Source organism: Paramacrobiotus metropolitanus, unplaced genomic scaffold (genome assembly GCF_019649055.1).
Source record: "Paramacrobiotus metropolitanus isolate TYO unplaced genomic scaffold, Prichtersi_v1.0 Parri_scaffold0000004, whole genome shotgun sequence".
Taxonomy (NCBI): domain Eukaryota; kingdom Metazoa; phylum Tardigrada; class Eutardigrada; order Parachela; family Macrobiotidae; genus Paramacrobiotus; species Paramacrobiotus metropolitanus.
In genome coordinates, this window is record NW_026570224.1 from 2,028,928 (window position 1) to 2,043,595 (window position 14,668).

General features: G+C 48.4%; 1 protein-coding gene across 5 annotated transcripts in view; it reads left to right on the forward strand.

Moving 5' to 3' along the window:
- Positions 1-14,668, forward strand: part of LOC129580654 (titin-like) — a 34,608-nt gene that overhangs the window by 9,256 nt on the left and 10,684 nt on the right. For 4 of the 5 annotated variants that reach the window (XM_055471270.1, XM_055471271.1, XM_055471269.1 and 1 more), the window contains exons 17-24: positions 230-523; positions 900-1,397; positions 1,943-4,349; positions 4,468-4,764; positions 4,847-8,506; positions 9,417-9,693; positions 9,865-13,407; positions 13,642-14,576. In XM_055471270.1, coding sequence (XP_055327245.1) covers positions 230-523; positions 900-1,397; positions 1,943-4,349; positions 4,468-4,764; positions 4,847-8,506; positions 9,417-9,693; positions 9,865-13,407; positions 13,642-14,576 — 11,911 coding nt within the window. The remainder of the gene's footprint in view (positions 1-229; positions 524-899; positions 1,398-1,942; positions 4,350-4,467; positions 4,765-4,846; positions 8,507-9,416; positions 9,694-9,864; positions 13,408-13,641; positions 14,577-14,668) is intronic. The other variant, XM_055471273.1, reaches the window with a different exon arrangement.

The following is a 14,668-nucleotide window of genomic DNA, read 5'->3' on the forward strand; positions in this document are numbered from 1 at the left end:
TGAGTGAAATGAAATCTTCTTACTCATTGATTAGTTTTATTGGCCACCCGAATAGTATTTTGTCATGATGAGTGGCTATACGTATAATCACTGTAGTGGTATTATTATTGACATCTTCTTTTATATGAATAACGCTTGCATGATTGGAGCTTTTAACCTTATAACGCAATTTGGAATTCCAGCTGTACTAATTTTAATGGTGTGCCGTAAATACTGAATGATCTCGCAGTTCACTGATTCCTTCTTTGGAAATTGTCCGCTCCGAAGTAGAGCGCAATGTCCATGCTCACCAAGTGACCAGTACGCATACGGAGACCGTACAGTTAGTACCAGACCGACCGGAAAGTGTACGCGAACATGCCGTTCGCATTCATACACCAGCTGCGCGAGGATTAAGTCCGACGGTATCCGGCGGGACGTCGGGCTACGCCACTCCGGAATTCGAAAACGCCTTGCTGCGCCGATCTGAACCAACTACTCCGTCGTCATTCAATCGATCTCCACCGTTGGCATATGGCATTTCGTAAGTGTTCGGTTTTTTTTATACCACGGTTATGTTAAACGAATAGTACATGTGTGGTAGTCATTAATTGCATAGTTTCTCATGGGCATTTATATTTTGATGACTCGGCAGGTATATGATAAAGTATAAATGGTCAGCAGATTGTATGGAAATGGAATTATCATTTGTTTTATTTATTTGCACACGATTTGCGTTTTATATTAAAATATCATAATTTGATTTTGAAATGGGATTTGCACTTTATATAGAATAGTGTATTTTTATTTAAGGTACGAACAAAGCGCTAATTTTAATAATATTATGTTGAACACTGTTACTGAAACAAACAAGTGATCCTCGCATCGTTTTGTAATTATGATTGCGTTTTTAACTGCAGAAGCCAGTCTTCAGTTAACGAGGGTAGCCCCATTGAGCCATCTTTAATACGTGATATTGACATTGACGACGAAACGCAGCGATCTGCCAGCGCGGCTTCGCCTCGAGGCACTCCAGCGCATACGCCGGGTGCGGACGAACGCACATTTGTCCGCGACGTGCCCATCATGGACAGCGCAAGCGGCAGCGCTACTCATCTTCGCCCTACTGTTAAAATCACCTCGACCCACCGGACGGTTGGAGCGTTGTCCGATGATGAAGACCTTGAGACAAAACGAATAAAGGTCGATCAAAGCCGGAAAGGATTGTTTCCCAAGGGTACCGTGGAAAAGTTTGAGCAGACGGTCACGGAAACCACCACCGAACGGTCACTGCGCAACGTTGCACCGGAAGAATCATCGAAGATCTCGACACTCCGTGCGGCTTTTGAAAAACCAACTGAGAGTCAGCAAAAGTTTACCACCAAACCGAAACCGGGATCAGTATATGACGCTTTGAGGTTAGCCTGTTTAATCGATTTTGATATAAAAGTAATATCACGAGGAATGTATCTGGCATAATTCTGTGCAACCAAAATTTTTATACTCGTACTATAAAAAGAGTGCAGAAGTTTTGACCGATAGTTACTTTTCTTAAATGTTTAACCAGTGGGGCGTTCTTAAATGTTTTGGCGCTTTTGCCTTTGTTTTAAAACACTTACAGAGTACTGTAAATGGGCAGGTGCCGTTACATAGACTCCTTACTAGAGCGAAGAAGGTTTTCCGGTAGTTTTTTTATGCTTTGCGGTATCTTCCATTGATGAATCATGAGGCAAATATTTAATTTTGCAAATAATTGAAATCTGTATTCTAATTGAATACTAGGCGATGAAATGTAGTATGGTAGTTAAGGTTTTGACTGCTTTTGTTTGTGTTTCTCCCGGTTGACCATGCTGGTCCATGCAAATCACATTTTGCAGACCGATTTTAGATTATGTGCGTAAATTTTGCTTCCAAAAGCACTGGATTTCTTTTTTTGTATTTGAAACAAAAAGTGTGTTTTTAGACGAAAAAGTAAGGACTCGGATTCCGATAACGAAGATGTCTCACCAAAGAAACGCCCTCCAGCAACATCATCGAGGCCGTCTTCCACTTTCCTCCGATCTGCCGACGATGAGCTGACCCGGCTTCGACAGCGGCCAGCCGGCATTGTGTTCGAGTCGGATGTGTCGAATGCCGATGTTGAACGAGCTATGAGCGAAACACCCGTCAGCCCGTCTAGTGTTTCGGAGAAGCCAAAATATTTGCGGAACGTTAAAACCACGACTCTTGTTACCAGTACGGAAACCAAGACCGTTAGGACTGTGCGGGCGAAGTCTCCACCGGCGAGCGAGGATGTTCCATATCTCGGCAGTGGACGGTTAGTTGGTAAAATCAAACACCCTGTTGCGTTTACCACGGAAACCCAAGTGCGTGATGAACCGGTTGCTACCGAATCCAAGAGTATCGGAAAAGTTCGACCAGCGGCAGTATTTACGACACCCACGGACACCTTTGTACGGAGATCATCTCAGGAAGACATTCCCCAGAGCAAAGTGCGATCCCATATCGAAGAAATCCATCGTCGCGCAAGTCAAGAGGATATCACCTCCCCCGGGACTTCCGAACCCGAATCCACTGGGAAAGCGAAAACTCCCTTTGGATTTTTGAAAAAGCACACAAAGACGGAATTCGAGGAAACCACCAAAACCGTCAAACGCGTCACGGTATCACCGCTGTCTTCGGCCAAGCGCGGCAACCGGGTAGAGCCGGCCACAGTTGTACGAGACGCTGACGAGCAGGGTGTTGCCTCACCTGTTCGAGAGGAAATCTTGGCGTCCTTCGTCCGAGATCCAGAGCGACCACCACCGCCCGTTGTGCGTGAGTCGACGGTTGCTGATCCGACGCAGACGTTCGTTCGGACAACGGAAAGAGTTGTTTTGCGACCGCATCGGGTCGTCGATACGGAAAGCCAGTCTGAAAGCGTTGTGCGAGTGGTGCCGTACGGTGCAACAGCTACGCTGGAAGCGGACACGCCGAAACAGGTTAACCGTTTGACCAATCTGTTCGAACGAGCAACGACAGATCCGGCGTTAATGACGACGGTTGTCGAGCAGGAGAAGGTTGAGAGAGTGCGCGTGGCTTCACCCGAACGGGAAGAGCGTGTCGTCTCTCATCACGTCACCCGTTCTCCAGGGGACATATCGGTTAGCGAGAGAGTACGCAGATATGAACTGCCGGAAGAGCCGCGTGAGCAGACTGTATCGGAGCGGACCAAGAAGTACGATGATATCTTTGCGCCGCTGGATAGTTCCCCCGGACACTTCTCTGTAATGGAGACATCTCTCAGTTCCCCAACGAGCACCGTTGTGCGTGACGCGGTGGTTACGGAATATCCACCGGAGGAAGAACGAGAAGAACTTACAACAACCATCGTTACAGAAGAAACTAAGAAGCCGAAAAAGGGTTTGTTCGGATTATTCCGCTCGAAGAAAGTCGCTCCCGAAGAAAGCATCACTGTCGCCAAAGTTAAGAAAGAACCGGTTACGTATTCCGAGGTCAACACTGAAACGCGAACTATGGTACGTGAAGACCGACAGTGGGATACTGCTGACCGAGAGGTCGAGTACGGCATACCGCGAATTCGCACGGGATCCGTTCCTCATCACGCCGGTGTGTCGGATGCCGAAATGGACGATACTCTGATAAAAAATGGACTCGTTGAACAAGCGGCGAACTGGCGGGACCAGTATCCTACCGATGTTGAAGAATTCCTGGGAACAAATCGGAAGCCGGTTGAACTGTTGGAAGAGCATGTGGTTACCCGCACAGTTGGCACCACACAATCGACGGAAGTGTCCAGCATAACGCGACCGCAGACATTCGTCCGTGATGCCGTACCGGTTCTTATCGAAACCCCGTCGGTTTACCATGAAAAACGGACAGAAGTGCACACAATGCATCCGACTGAAATTCCCGAAAGAGAACGCCTGGTGACCGCCAATGAGTTCATCGAAGAAACTGCTGACCGCGAGGTCCCAAAGCGGACCAGTGTGCGCGATTTGGTGACATCCTATGAGACGGTATCACACACGCGCCAGCCGACGGAGCCGCATCCATCGACGCCCATGGAAGTCGAAGAAGTGATCTCCAGCAGGAAGCGACCTTCGCCGGTAGAGCATACCGTTGGCGCGCCGGATTATGATATGAAAGTGCATGCTGCTAAACGCCCGGTGTTACCTTTTGCCACAGCAGAGCACATGGAAGAAAGTATATCAAAACGGAAATCAGAGAAACCTGCCCCCTCGGACACGGTAGTGCGGCGATCAGTGTCTCCGCCTCCCATTCTGGGTGAGCTTGAACATGTTGAGGAAACCATTGTTCGGCGAACTGAGCGGAAACCGCGCAAGCCAGAGCAGGATACAACATTCGAGGTATGTTAGTTATTTTTTGTTTGACATAGGTAACAATTCCAGATATATAGCTACTGGATACAGAAGATTATCTAAAGACTTCCTAATAACGCCGTGTTAACTTTTCACTGTGCAACAGGAGACTTTGACGCATCCGGTCGGAGAAGCGGAGCCCCTCGTGCGGCCACTGGATCGGCCAGGTTTCGATATCCGCCACTCATCAGGACCACGAGATATCGACATTGGGCTGGTGGATGAAAGGGAAAGTGCAATGATAAAATCAGTGACCGTTCGACCGGAGCATCTCCACGCTCAGTCAGTTGACGATGTCTCGGAAACGACACGCCGACATAAAAAACTTTCTCCAGAGCGCGTTTCGACAGTCAAAACAAAATCTGAAGTTGTGCACGTGGAGCACGTGCCGGGCACAGTTGTTGTAAGTCACAAGGTCGGGCATACAAATTTGTATTTTGAGAGCTACGTCAATCTTTGGACATTAAATCACGGTTTGCTTGTAGACTGAAGTGCCAGTGGAGGAAAAGACAAAACGGAAAGCGCGAGCAGAAGCACTTGTGGAAACAGAAGACTCCGCACGCCGCAGCCGGTCACCAGTTTTTGAACAAACTGAAGAAAAAGTGCATAAAATAAAAATGCCGAAAGCATCCGAAGAAGGAACGAACATGATATCCACTTCAAAGGTCACCGAAAGCCCAGTCACAACTGCCGTAACTCACGACAATATCCATATTTCCGAAATATCACATGTGAAATCACGCCCGGAGGAAATTTATCACCGCGGAGGACATCGGGACGATATTTTTATTGGTATGGAAGATTTTCGTCCAAGTGAGATATCGGAAACATCTCGCAAGGAGCTCCATTCAGAAACCGTTCACCCTCGCGATTACGATGTTGTCACGGGCAAACGTCATGCAACACCGGTTAAAGAGCATTTGCAGGAGCAGGTGATTAACGTCGACAACCTAGCGTCAACAGAAACTCGGCCACGCGAAGAATCCGCTAAAATATCTGCCTCTAAATCGCGTTCCCCGGTGTTCGAGCATCTCGAGGAAACTGTGAGTACTTTTACCGTCAAACAACCAGATGAGCGAGGATCGAAGAAAGTGACGGACATTGCGCGGGAGGAAGAAGAGATTTCTCGTCTGCAACAAACTCGGTTAACCGGGGATGAAGCGGTACACACCGTTGCTGTTCGAGCTGAAGGCGATGCAGTTCACCATCATGGAGGCTTCGGTGAGGTCGACCGATGGGGTCCTGGACTCGAACTCGTGCCTGAGCCAGAGGACGAAACTGATATCCGGCAACTGCATCCCGTTCAGCAGTCAGTCGATGAGCACGTCGTGGAAACCGATCAGACAGCGAAAAAACAGAAGCCACGGACTGTGAAGATTCGCGAAGAAAGCGTGCTGGTGGAACACCGGCCATCTTCCGCTCTGAGTGAAATACACGAAGCGCAAGTTAAGCCTGTTGCGCCGGTTGTTATTCGTGTGCCGAAAACTGGCGAAGCAACGATGGAGAGTCTTCAGGAAAGCATAGTGACTACAAGAACACCCCGAGAGATAGAACAGCAGCTTCCTGCACCACAACAAGAAGTGCGCTTTGAAGAAGAATCGGCCCACAGAGTTCGAGACGAAACGATTTACCATCACGGAGGGTTTGGCGATATCGATAGAAGTGGCTATGGACTGGAACTGGCGCCGGGAACACTGCATGAAGAAAGCCTGCAGGAAAGAAAGCCCGTACAGCAGCGCTCTTGGGAGGAGGAAGTCACGCATGCCGAACGAAAACGCAGTCCTCAACGGGAAATTGCGAAAATCCACGAAGAAAATGTGTTTATTGAGCACCGGCCGTCCTCTCCAGTCCCTGCAGAGGTATCCCACGTCCGGCAAATATCTGCTAAGCCAGCTCCTGTGCGAGCGCCAAAACCTATTGAACCAGCTATTGAAAGCCTCGAAGAAAGCGTCGCCGTCACGAAAATTCCTCGAGAACGGGAAGAACTACAACGGGCGATACCGAGTGCCGTCTCGTTTCACGAAGAACAGATGGGTCGAGACGTAGCGCGTGTGAGGTCAGCTGAAGCAATTCGCCACCACGGAGGATTCGCTGATATTGACCGTTGGGGAAATCTAGGCGATGGAAGGGAAATCTTCTTGGAAGGACGTGAAACTGTCGCCAAAGCCAGCGTTCCCGTTGTTACCCACGATGAGGCCCGACAGCGGCAACGAAGTCCCGTTAAGACCGTAAAGGTGAAGGAAGAGAGCGTGCTGGTTCACCGAACAGCCTCTCCAATGAGAGACACATTTGAGACGGTTCGCAGCGTTGCACCGGTGGTTGAAGCTGTTCCCGCTCGAGCACCGAAGCCCAGCGAGCTCACCCTAACCCAGCACGAAGAATTTGTTACCAAAGAAAAAGCTCCGGTAAGGGCCCCTGCCGTACCTGAAGCCGAAAGTGGGCCGAAAAAATCGCGATCCAAAACGGAAAAGATCACACATTTTGTCCCGTTGTCGGATCGTGGATTCGAATCGAAGCTGTTCAGCCCCACTTCTAAGATTCGAGAGAAAATTTACCAAGCAGAACAGGAAACTTCGAGTGTCAGCAAAAAGGTTAAAATCTTCGAAGACGAAAGTGGAATTGAATTTGGCCGTGCAGCCGAAGAGCGGATGGCGGAGCTGCAGTCGACAAGAAGTGGACCAACGATGACCTCGGGTGGACAGAGTGCCGATTCGAAGAAGCGGGAAACATCAGCATTTTCATTCTTAACCAAACAGAAATCTATCGATGAAATGGAAGTGCGTCGAGAAAAACCGCTAACAATCCTGGAGTCCATGGGAATCAAAAATGAACCGGTTATTCAAATGGAAACCGTACCTGCACAAACTTTTGTACCACAGTACGTCATTCCGCACGAAAAACGGATTTCTTCGCGTTCTCGCGAGCGAGAAACTTTGCAGGAAACCATTACCAAAACGACCACAGCGCCTCGTTCGGATGTCGCGGCGGGTCAACGTCCATCACGGGCTTCATTATTTGAGCTGTGGCATCGAACAACCCCCCGGGATATTGACATTGCTACCGTTGACCTTGATGAACAGCCGCACCGACACAGGGAGGACGAAGTCAGCACGCGAGCGGTGACCCCTGCCAGTGAAAGAATTCCAAAGTTTGTTCGGATGGACGAGGGCGTGGTTGTCCAGCAAGCCCGCTCAAGCAGCCGAACGGAAAGCGAGACTTCACTGGAGGGTATCCTACGTCGCTCTCCATCGCGCGGCTCGCCCACATTGAAAACCAAGTCCGAAACTGTCCACGTGGAAACGAGAAGGACCCCGAGCCCGAATATCAGTAAAGAAGAGCACTCGTTTTCGTACGAAACAGGCAAAGAAAGTCGTCCCAGAACGCCGCCGGTGGAAAGTCTCAGTGAAAGCATCCGCACCCACCGAGTCGAGAGAACCAAACAACTAGGATCGGAAGTCAAGAAAGTAATGTCCGGCGGAACCTCAACGGTGGTGAAAGCGGAAGGAGAACCTGCAAAGGTCACGAATGCGCCTCCGACTCGATACATCCAAGATATTGAAACCCCGTGGGTAGCAGAAGAACGACCGGACAGCATGCTGATCCGCCACAGAACAGGGGTTCGCGATGACTATATCGGCGGCTTCGGAAGTGACACTGAAGCGGAGAAACCCGTGGTTAAGCCGCGGAAGTCTCGGGAGCGATCCGTGGAACGCTTGGAGGAAAGTGTGTCGGAAGTCTCCGTTCCGTCATTGGCCAAAACCCGACATCGATCACCGGAAGTGCAGTTGGAGCATATGGACGTCGTGCGGCCTCTTGACCGGCATGCGCAGGAAATACACACTGTGACTCCAGAAGTACAGCCCACTCGGGCCGACAGAAGTGCATCGAAGAAGGTGCTGGTCGAAGAAACTGTTGTTGTTACCACGAGAACATCTGTCAAACCACCTGTTGCGCCCGTGTTGGAAGAGGACCAGCGACAGCGCAGAGAACACGTTGCCGGTGATGAATATCGCATTGAAGAGAGCCAGTCACTTCCACGACCAGATGGGCGCGATGTTTGGCACAGAGCTGGACCGCGGGATATCGATATTGCCACGGTCTCAATACCGGTAGTACATTCTCACCGAAAGGAAACTGTAGAAATGGTAAGCTAAAAACAGCAATCATGGACGGCTGCCTTTGACTTGCAATTATTTTCGGATCCATAAACCGAAACCGCTACCTTCGTACACAACTACGAGTATTTGATATTATAATTTGTATCAGTATGGAAGAGTTATTTATCAACTTTAATGATATTTAATGATCAAGTTTATTTATTAAGTTATTCTGTATATTGTCTGAATAAATTAAAGCAGTTTTACTCAGCTGCGATCACCTTAAATTTTAAAGAAAGATGCTTTAACGTTGCTACGACAAGCGACCGGTCAGCTATTTTTAGTAGGCACATCGTCTAAAGTGAAATTGCGTAGTGCTAATGATTACACGCGTACCATCAAAATAATTGTCGGATTAACGGTACAATTTTCAAAATAATAACCATGATGTTAGTATGAGTTGGTTGCATAAGCAAGTATGGTTATTTTAACCGGGTAGACGCTTTACGTATGCGCTTTTGCGAAAAGGTAACAATATGGTTTTCCATTCTGCCAGCAGAAGACGTACGTAACAACTGGTATGTTTGTTCAATAAACAAAAGTATTTTAAAGCAGGTATTCTTGCTACGTTAGAGGCTGCGCATTGCTTACGAAGCGGTAACCTATTGTTGACTGCACAATGCTGATTGTGAGGAGGTTGCTACCGCTATGGTTGAGTCGGTCGAGTGATTTTACTTGATCAGTCTGAACATTCCATCGAAAGTGTTCCGAGTTTTATTGCGTGTTCAAGATACGCATAATCATAACATCTCAAGTTTTCCTTTTTTATGCTTAGTTTTTTCTTCTGTTTCCCTGCAATATACGGTAAATTATGTATGGTGTGAATTTTATATGATTTATTGGGATTATGATTGAACCGTTTCATTGAGATGCGATTTAATTAACTTGTGATTTTTAGGTTATACGGCCAAAGGAAAGCGAAGAAGAAACAGTGAATATCCGACACGTCGCCTCTGTGCATCGGCCAGTTGAAACGCAAGAGGATCTTGCTGTTTCAAGTGCAACGAAGCACCGTCCAGCGGAAGAGCGTGTGGAAGAATTTGTTACGCGTAGCCGGGAACCGCGAGTACGACCGGAAGCAGTCGAACATGTGACCGGAATTCCCGACAGGGAGATTGTTCATGAAGACGAAACCAAAGCGAAAGCAAAGGCGAAATCTCAGTCTGATACTTATGGTATGTTTGTTACCTGTTATCGCAAATCACACCAGTTATACGGTGACAGGATATTGCATTTATTAAGTGCGTATACACGTATGTTTATTTCCGATAGTTTGTTGTGTCCGTAAGTAGAGAATTGTATCTTTGTGCTTGATTTATGACGATTTTGTATTACCAAAATTCTAGAGATTCATGGTAAGTCGTCTGCTGAGCATCCACCGATATCATCAGTAACCGAAAGAACATTCACGCACGTTGTGGACGAGCCGCCGACTGTTTCAGAGAGCAGCTCCTCCAAAGAAGACTCCACAGGCAAGAAGTCAGGTGTTTTAGGCTTTCTGCGTTCAGGTAAAGGCAAGAAAGAGGAAAATGCCGCCAAATCTAAATCGACCGCCACATCGTTTAAGCAGTCCACTGCAACAATCGGCTTGACACCGAAAAGGGAAGACACTAGTGTTTCTGTCGAAGAATTAATTTATGGATCGAAAAAGTCATATAAGGAAAGTCAGGAATCGCGCAAAGTGGACACGACAGATGTTGTGACATCCAGTGATCTTTCTGTTAATCGCGGAAGCTTGTCTCTGATTCGTCATCACCCAGGATGTGCCGACAAAGACTGGGAACCGGCAACCGGTAGATCGCCTCCAGTGTCGGTGAGTACTTCCCCAGAGGAACGATTGATCTCGACAACTGTTGCTGGTTATCCGGCTGACGAAGAGAAGCGTCCATCATCTCGGACATCTATTGGCCTGCCAAGTTTCATCGCGTTTGACCGGCCCGAAAAGACGCCCAAAACTGCGAAGACAAAGAAGGAAAAACGAATCTCCGCTAGTTCCACTTCTGGCCGTTCGACACCGTCGTCTTTCACATCCGCTACGATCTCTGATTCGGAAATGCCGGCTGTGTCCAGTCAAAGCACTAAAACTAAAACAACCAAAGTCAAGCAGATCTCCATTACCACGGAAAAGAAAACCTCGAAAGCCGGGGGCAAAGTCACTAGAGAGGAGATATTTGAGGATATTATGTTTACTCGTCCTCCCTCTCGTAGAGATAAGCTGGAATATGTCGTGAACATTTCAGCATCATCGGAACGCGAGACACGGAACTTAGCCGAAGATCCCACGATTTCACCCCGGCAGCTCGTTACGCCAGAACCAACAAGAGGCGAACTGGTTGTACCAGAATACGGTAGCAGCGACAGCGCTAGTCCAACATTCGATGAGTATTTTACCGTTCCAGTCGACAATTCTCAAAGTAATGTTTCGCCTGAAAATGAAACGGTCTCGGTTACTGTTACACGGACGCAGGTACGCGAAGTCGGATTGGAGGATCGTGATTATGCATCGGATCGTCGAACGACACTGGAATTTTTACCGGAGTTGTATCCCCAACCGAGCATTGTTGCCGTAACGGAACCGGCTTCACTGACGGTCGTCAGAGACGTCGAAACGGTTGTCACTCAGACTGTGCGTGATTTTCAACCCGATAGGAGGACGTCATTGGAATTTCCGGTTGGGTCAGTTTTACCGCGTCAGAAGGTAATCAGCAGTATCGAGGAGTTACCATCGAAAAGTCCAGAAGAACGCATCATTCACAATGTGGGCCTGAGTGACAGAAATTACGAAGCTGAACGGCGTACGTCGCTTGAGGTTCTGCCAATTGCATTTGACAAAGAAAAATCGGATTCCCATCAGATGCAGACTGTACCTGCAGAAATCGCTACGGCAACAGTTGTGCGAGCCGCTGAACCAGATTTTGCGCCCGATCGACGAACATCTCTCGAATTTAATCGTCGAGTTGTGACTGGTGTTCCCTCTGAAGAAAAAATAACGGAAGCCTCGGAAAGCGAAGCACTGCAGCGCCCGGAAAGATTAATCCACCATACCGGACTTAGCGACAGAAATTACGAGCCGGAACGACGCACGTCGTTGGAATATCTTCCTGCTATCCCACAAAGTGTTCAGAAGATTCCAGCAGTTGCCACGGTCGAAGAAAATCTGATTTCCGAAACGACATCCACGGAAGTGATCAATTTCGAAGTGGATAGAAGAACATCTCTTGAATTCAGCGGCCGAGTTGTGGCTGGCGTTCGCTCTGAAAAAACACCACCTGTGACCACCGTACATGAACCCCTGCAGCGCCCGGAAAGAGTTATTCATCACACTGGATTAAGTGACCGTAATTACGAGCCTGAACGGCGCACTTCTTTAGAGTATCTGCCGGTTGCTCCACAAGCAGTTGCCCAAACTCCAGCGGTTGCGATCATTGAAGAGAAAATCGTTACAGAAACGAGATCTGCTGAAATCATGAATTTCGAAGCGGATAGAAGGACGTCCCTCGAATTTACGGGACAGAAGCGCGTGGGTCAACCAGTTAAGGAAGTTCTGCATGAAGAGGTCATCACGCAGCGGGTCAGAAAGGTGGACAACGTTGCCCTTTCTGAGCGGCAATACGAAGACGATAGGCGAACATCGTTGGAATTTCTTCCATCGTTGCCGGTTGTTCACCAGCAAAAAGAAGAAGCAATTGTGGAAGAGCATCAGTCAACGTCTGATCTGCCAGTGCCAGCTGAAATTATCTTTACGCCGGAGCGAAGAACATCGCTTGAGTTCAATCAGCCCATCCGACCATTATCGCCGGCACAAACTCCAGTTGAAGAAAAAGAGCCAATTACCACGAAAACCGTTGTGAGGCACGACATCACTTTAAGCGACCGCAATTACGAAAGTGACCGACGTACATCGCTTGAATTTCTTCCTGAGCCAGCAGTTGCGAAAAAACCTCAAGAGGCCGTCATCATGGAGGAAGTTACTGATGTGGCACCGGTCCCTGCCGACACTTCCCGATTTGAAGGGGATCGACGAACATCGTTAGAGTTCTTCACACAACAAAAAGCTAAACCACCCATTACAGCTGAAAGTATCGAAGAAACCGTGCACGTTGAGCATAAGCATCGTATCGTTCATAATGTGAATCTTGGTGATCGGGATTTTGAGCCGGAGCGTCGTACGTCTTTGGAATTTCTTCCGGAGGTGCAGGTTACTCGAGTTCGGCCGGAACCAATCGTGGAAGAAACTGACATTCCACAAGTTGCGTCCATAGAAGAGCCTTCTTTTGCTTTTGAGAGGAGGACATCGCTCGAGTTTTCCCGTGATCGACCAGTGCGTCCACCGCGGTCAAAGCAAACAGAAGTCACAATCGACGAAGAATCAGTTGGTCACGCACAACAAACTATCCGCAGTGTACACCATGTGTCTTTAGAGGAGCGCAGTTTTCAACCGGAAAGACGAAGCACACTGGAATTTCTGCCAAGCTTGCCGCCTGCTCCTACAAAACTTGAGACTGTGTCCGTTGAGGAAGTAATTGTGGAAGTGCAGGAAACACCCAAAGTTACTAGCTTTGACCGAGATCGAAAAACATCTCTGGAATTCGATTATGTCCAACGATCAAAATCTCCTGCCAAAAATCGCATTGAAATCACGGAGGAAGAATCGACAGTCGCTAAAATATTACCTAAATCGTCGCACGAGAGCATGGAGAGTCAAACACAAAGGTCGCCGCAGATTTCTGAGGAAAGTAATGAAGATGTGGTGCCGCGAGGTCGTCCGAATTCTGTTGGTCATCGCAGCGGCATCAGTGACAATGAATTGGCAATGTTCCCACAGTATCCCGCATCGTCGCCACAGCTGCTCTCTGAAACATACCCTGCAAAGGCCATCCAGCCCTCAGGTATTGTTTGCTGGGTGTGAAGAAAACAAGCTTTGCATGACCATGCATGCACTGCTTTCACTGCCACAGCATGCGCGCACCGGTTTGCACTGCACTGGGATTTGGGGGTGTGAATGCACAGCTTCGGGAGAACACAGTTTAAAAAGCCATATAAAATTAGGCGTTTGTCGTTGTTGCTGCAAAATTCGCGTATTTAACTGTGTAACGGTTGGTTCATTCATTTTTGTATTATAGAACATGTCGCAGAAAGCACGACCACCACAAACGTGCGCCCGGCGGAAACTGTTCACGCAACGACCGGAAAACCCGCCAAAGTGGAAGAAACAGCAGCTCAGAAAATCCGTAAAGACAGACCGCTTACGGTCGAAACGGAATCTGTCTCTACAGTTACGACGTCGACGGAGAAAGCACCCAAAGAAAAGAAAAAGAGCGGCCTTTTTGGTCTGTTTAAGTCCGGCAAAAAAGATAAGAAAAAATCGGAATCGGAAGCTGTCACTCGCGTGCGAGATGTTACGGAAGAATCCACTGAACGGAGAGAATCCGTTTCTTCCTCCACGGCGTCGTCAGTGAGTAGTGCGCGTGAGATTCAGCCACCGGCTGAGACAGAATATGTGGAAGAGACAGTGTTACCTCCCCGCGAACGCCCGGAAAGTGTACGGCATCGAAGCGGGCTTTCCGACGACAGAATTGCTAACTGGACTGATCCTTTCCGTGCGGCGAAGGAAGTTCCAGTGACGGCTGTAATGCAGGAGGAACACCGTGTGGTGACGAGAGCAGATGAGACATCGTCATCTGAATCTGAGACAGACGAAACACATTCGGCGACTGAGCGGAGAAAAGTTCGCACGAAGAAGAAATCAGCGCCAGAAGCCCCAACTGTCGTTCGAAGCGCTGAGCACGTGGTTGAGTATGAAATTCCAGAAGTGACAGAAAAGCCGGTTGCGCCGGTGCGCACTCATAAAGCAGTAACCGTTGAAACGCTGGAGACTGGCCATGCGGAGGAGTATCTTGAACCACGTCTGCGCCCGGAACAAGCGTCGCATCGTGCTGGCATGTCGGACCTGGCAATGGACGATTATGCCATTGAACGGCTGAGAGTGTCGCCATCTGCTGCACCGATTGAGACTGAGCGCGAAGTCATATTTACCTCGAAACCGGGGCGCGAAACGGTAAGGATTTTGTTAGACTGGAGTTTTGATTTGTGGAAAGGAAAATACCATAATATAAAAATATTTAAATTTGGTTAACTCAAACCCGATAT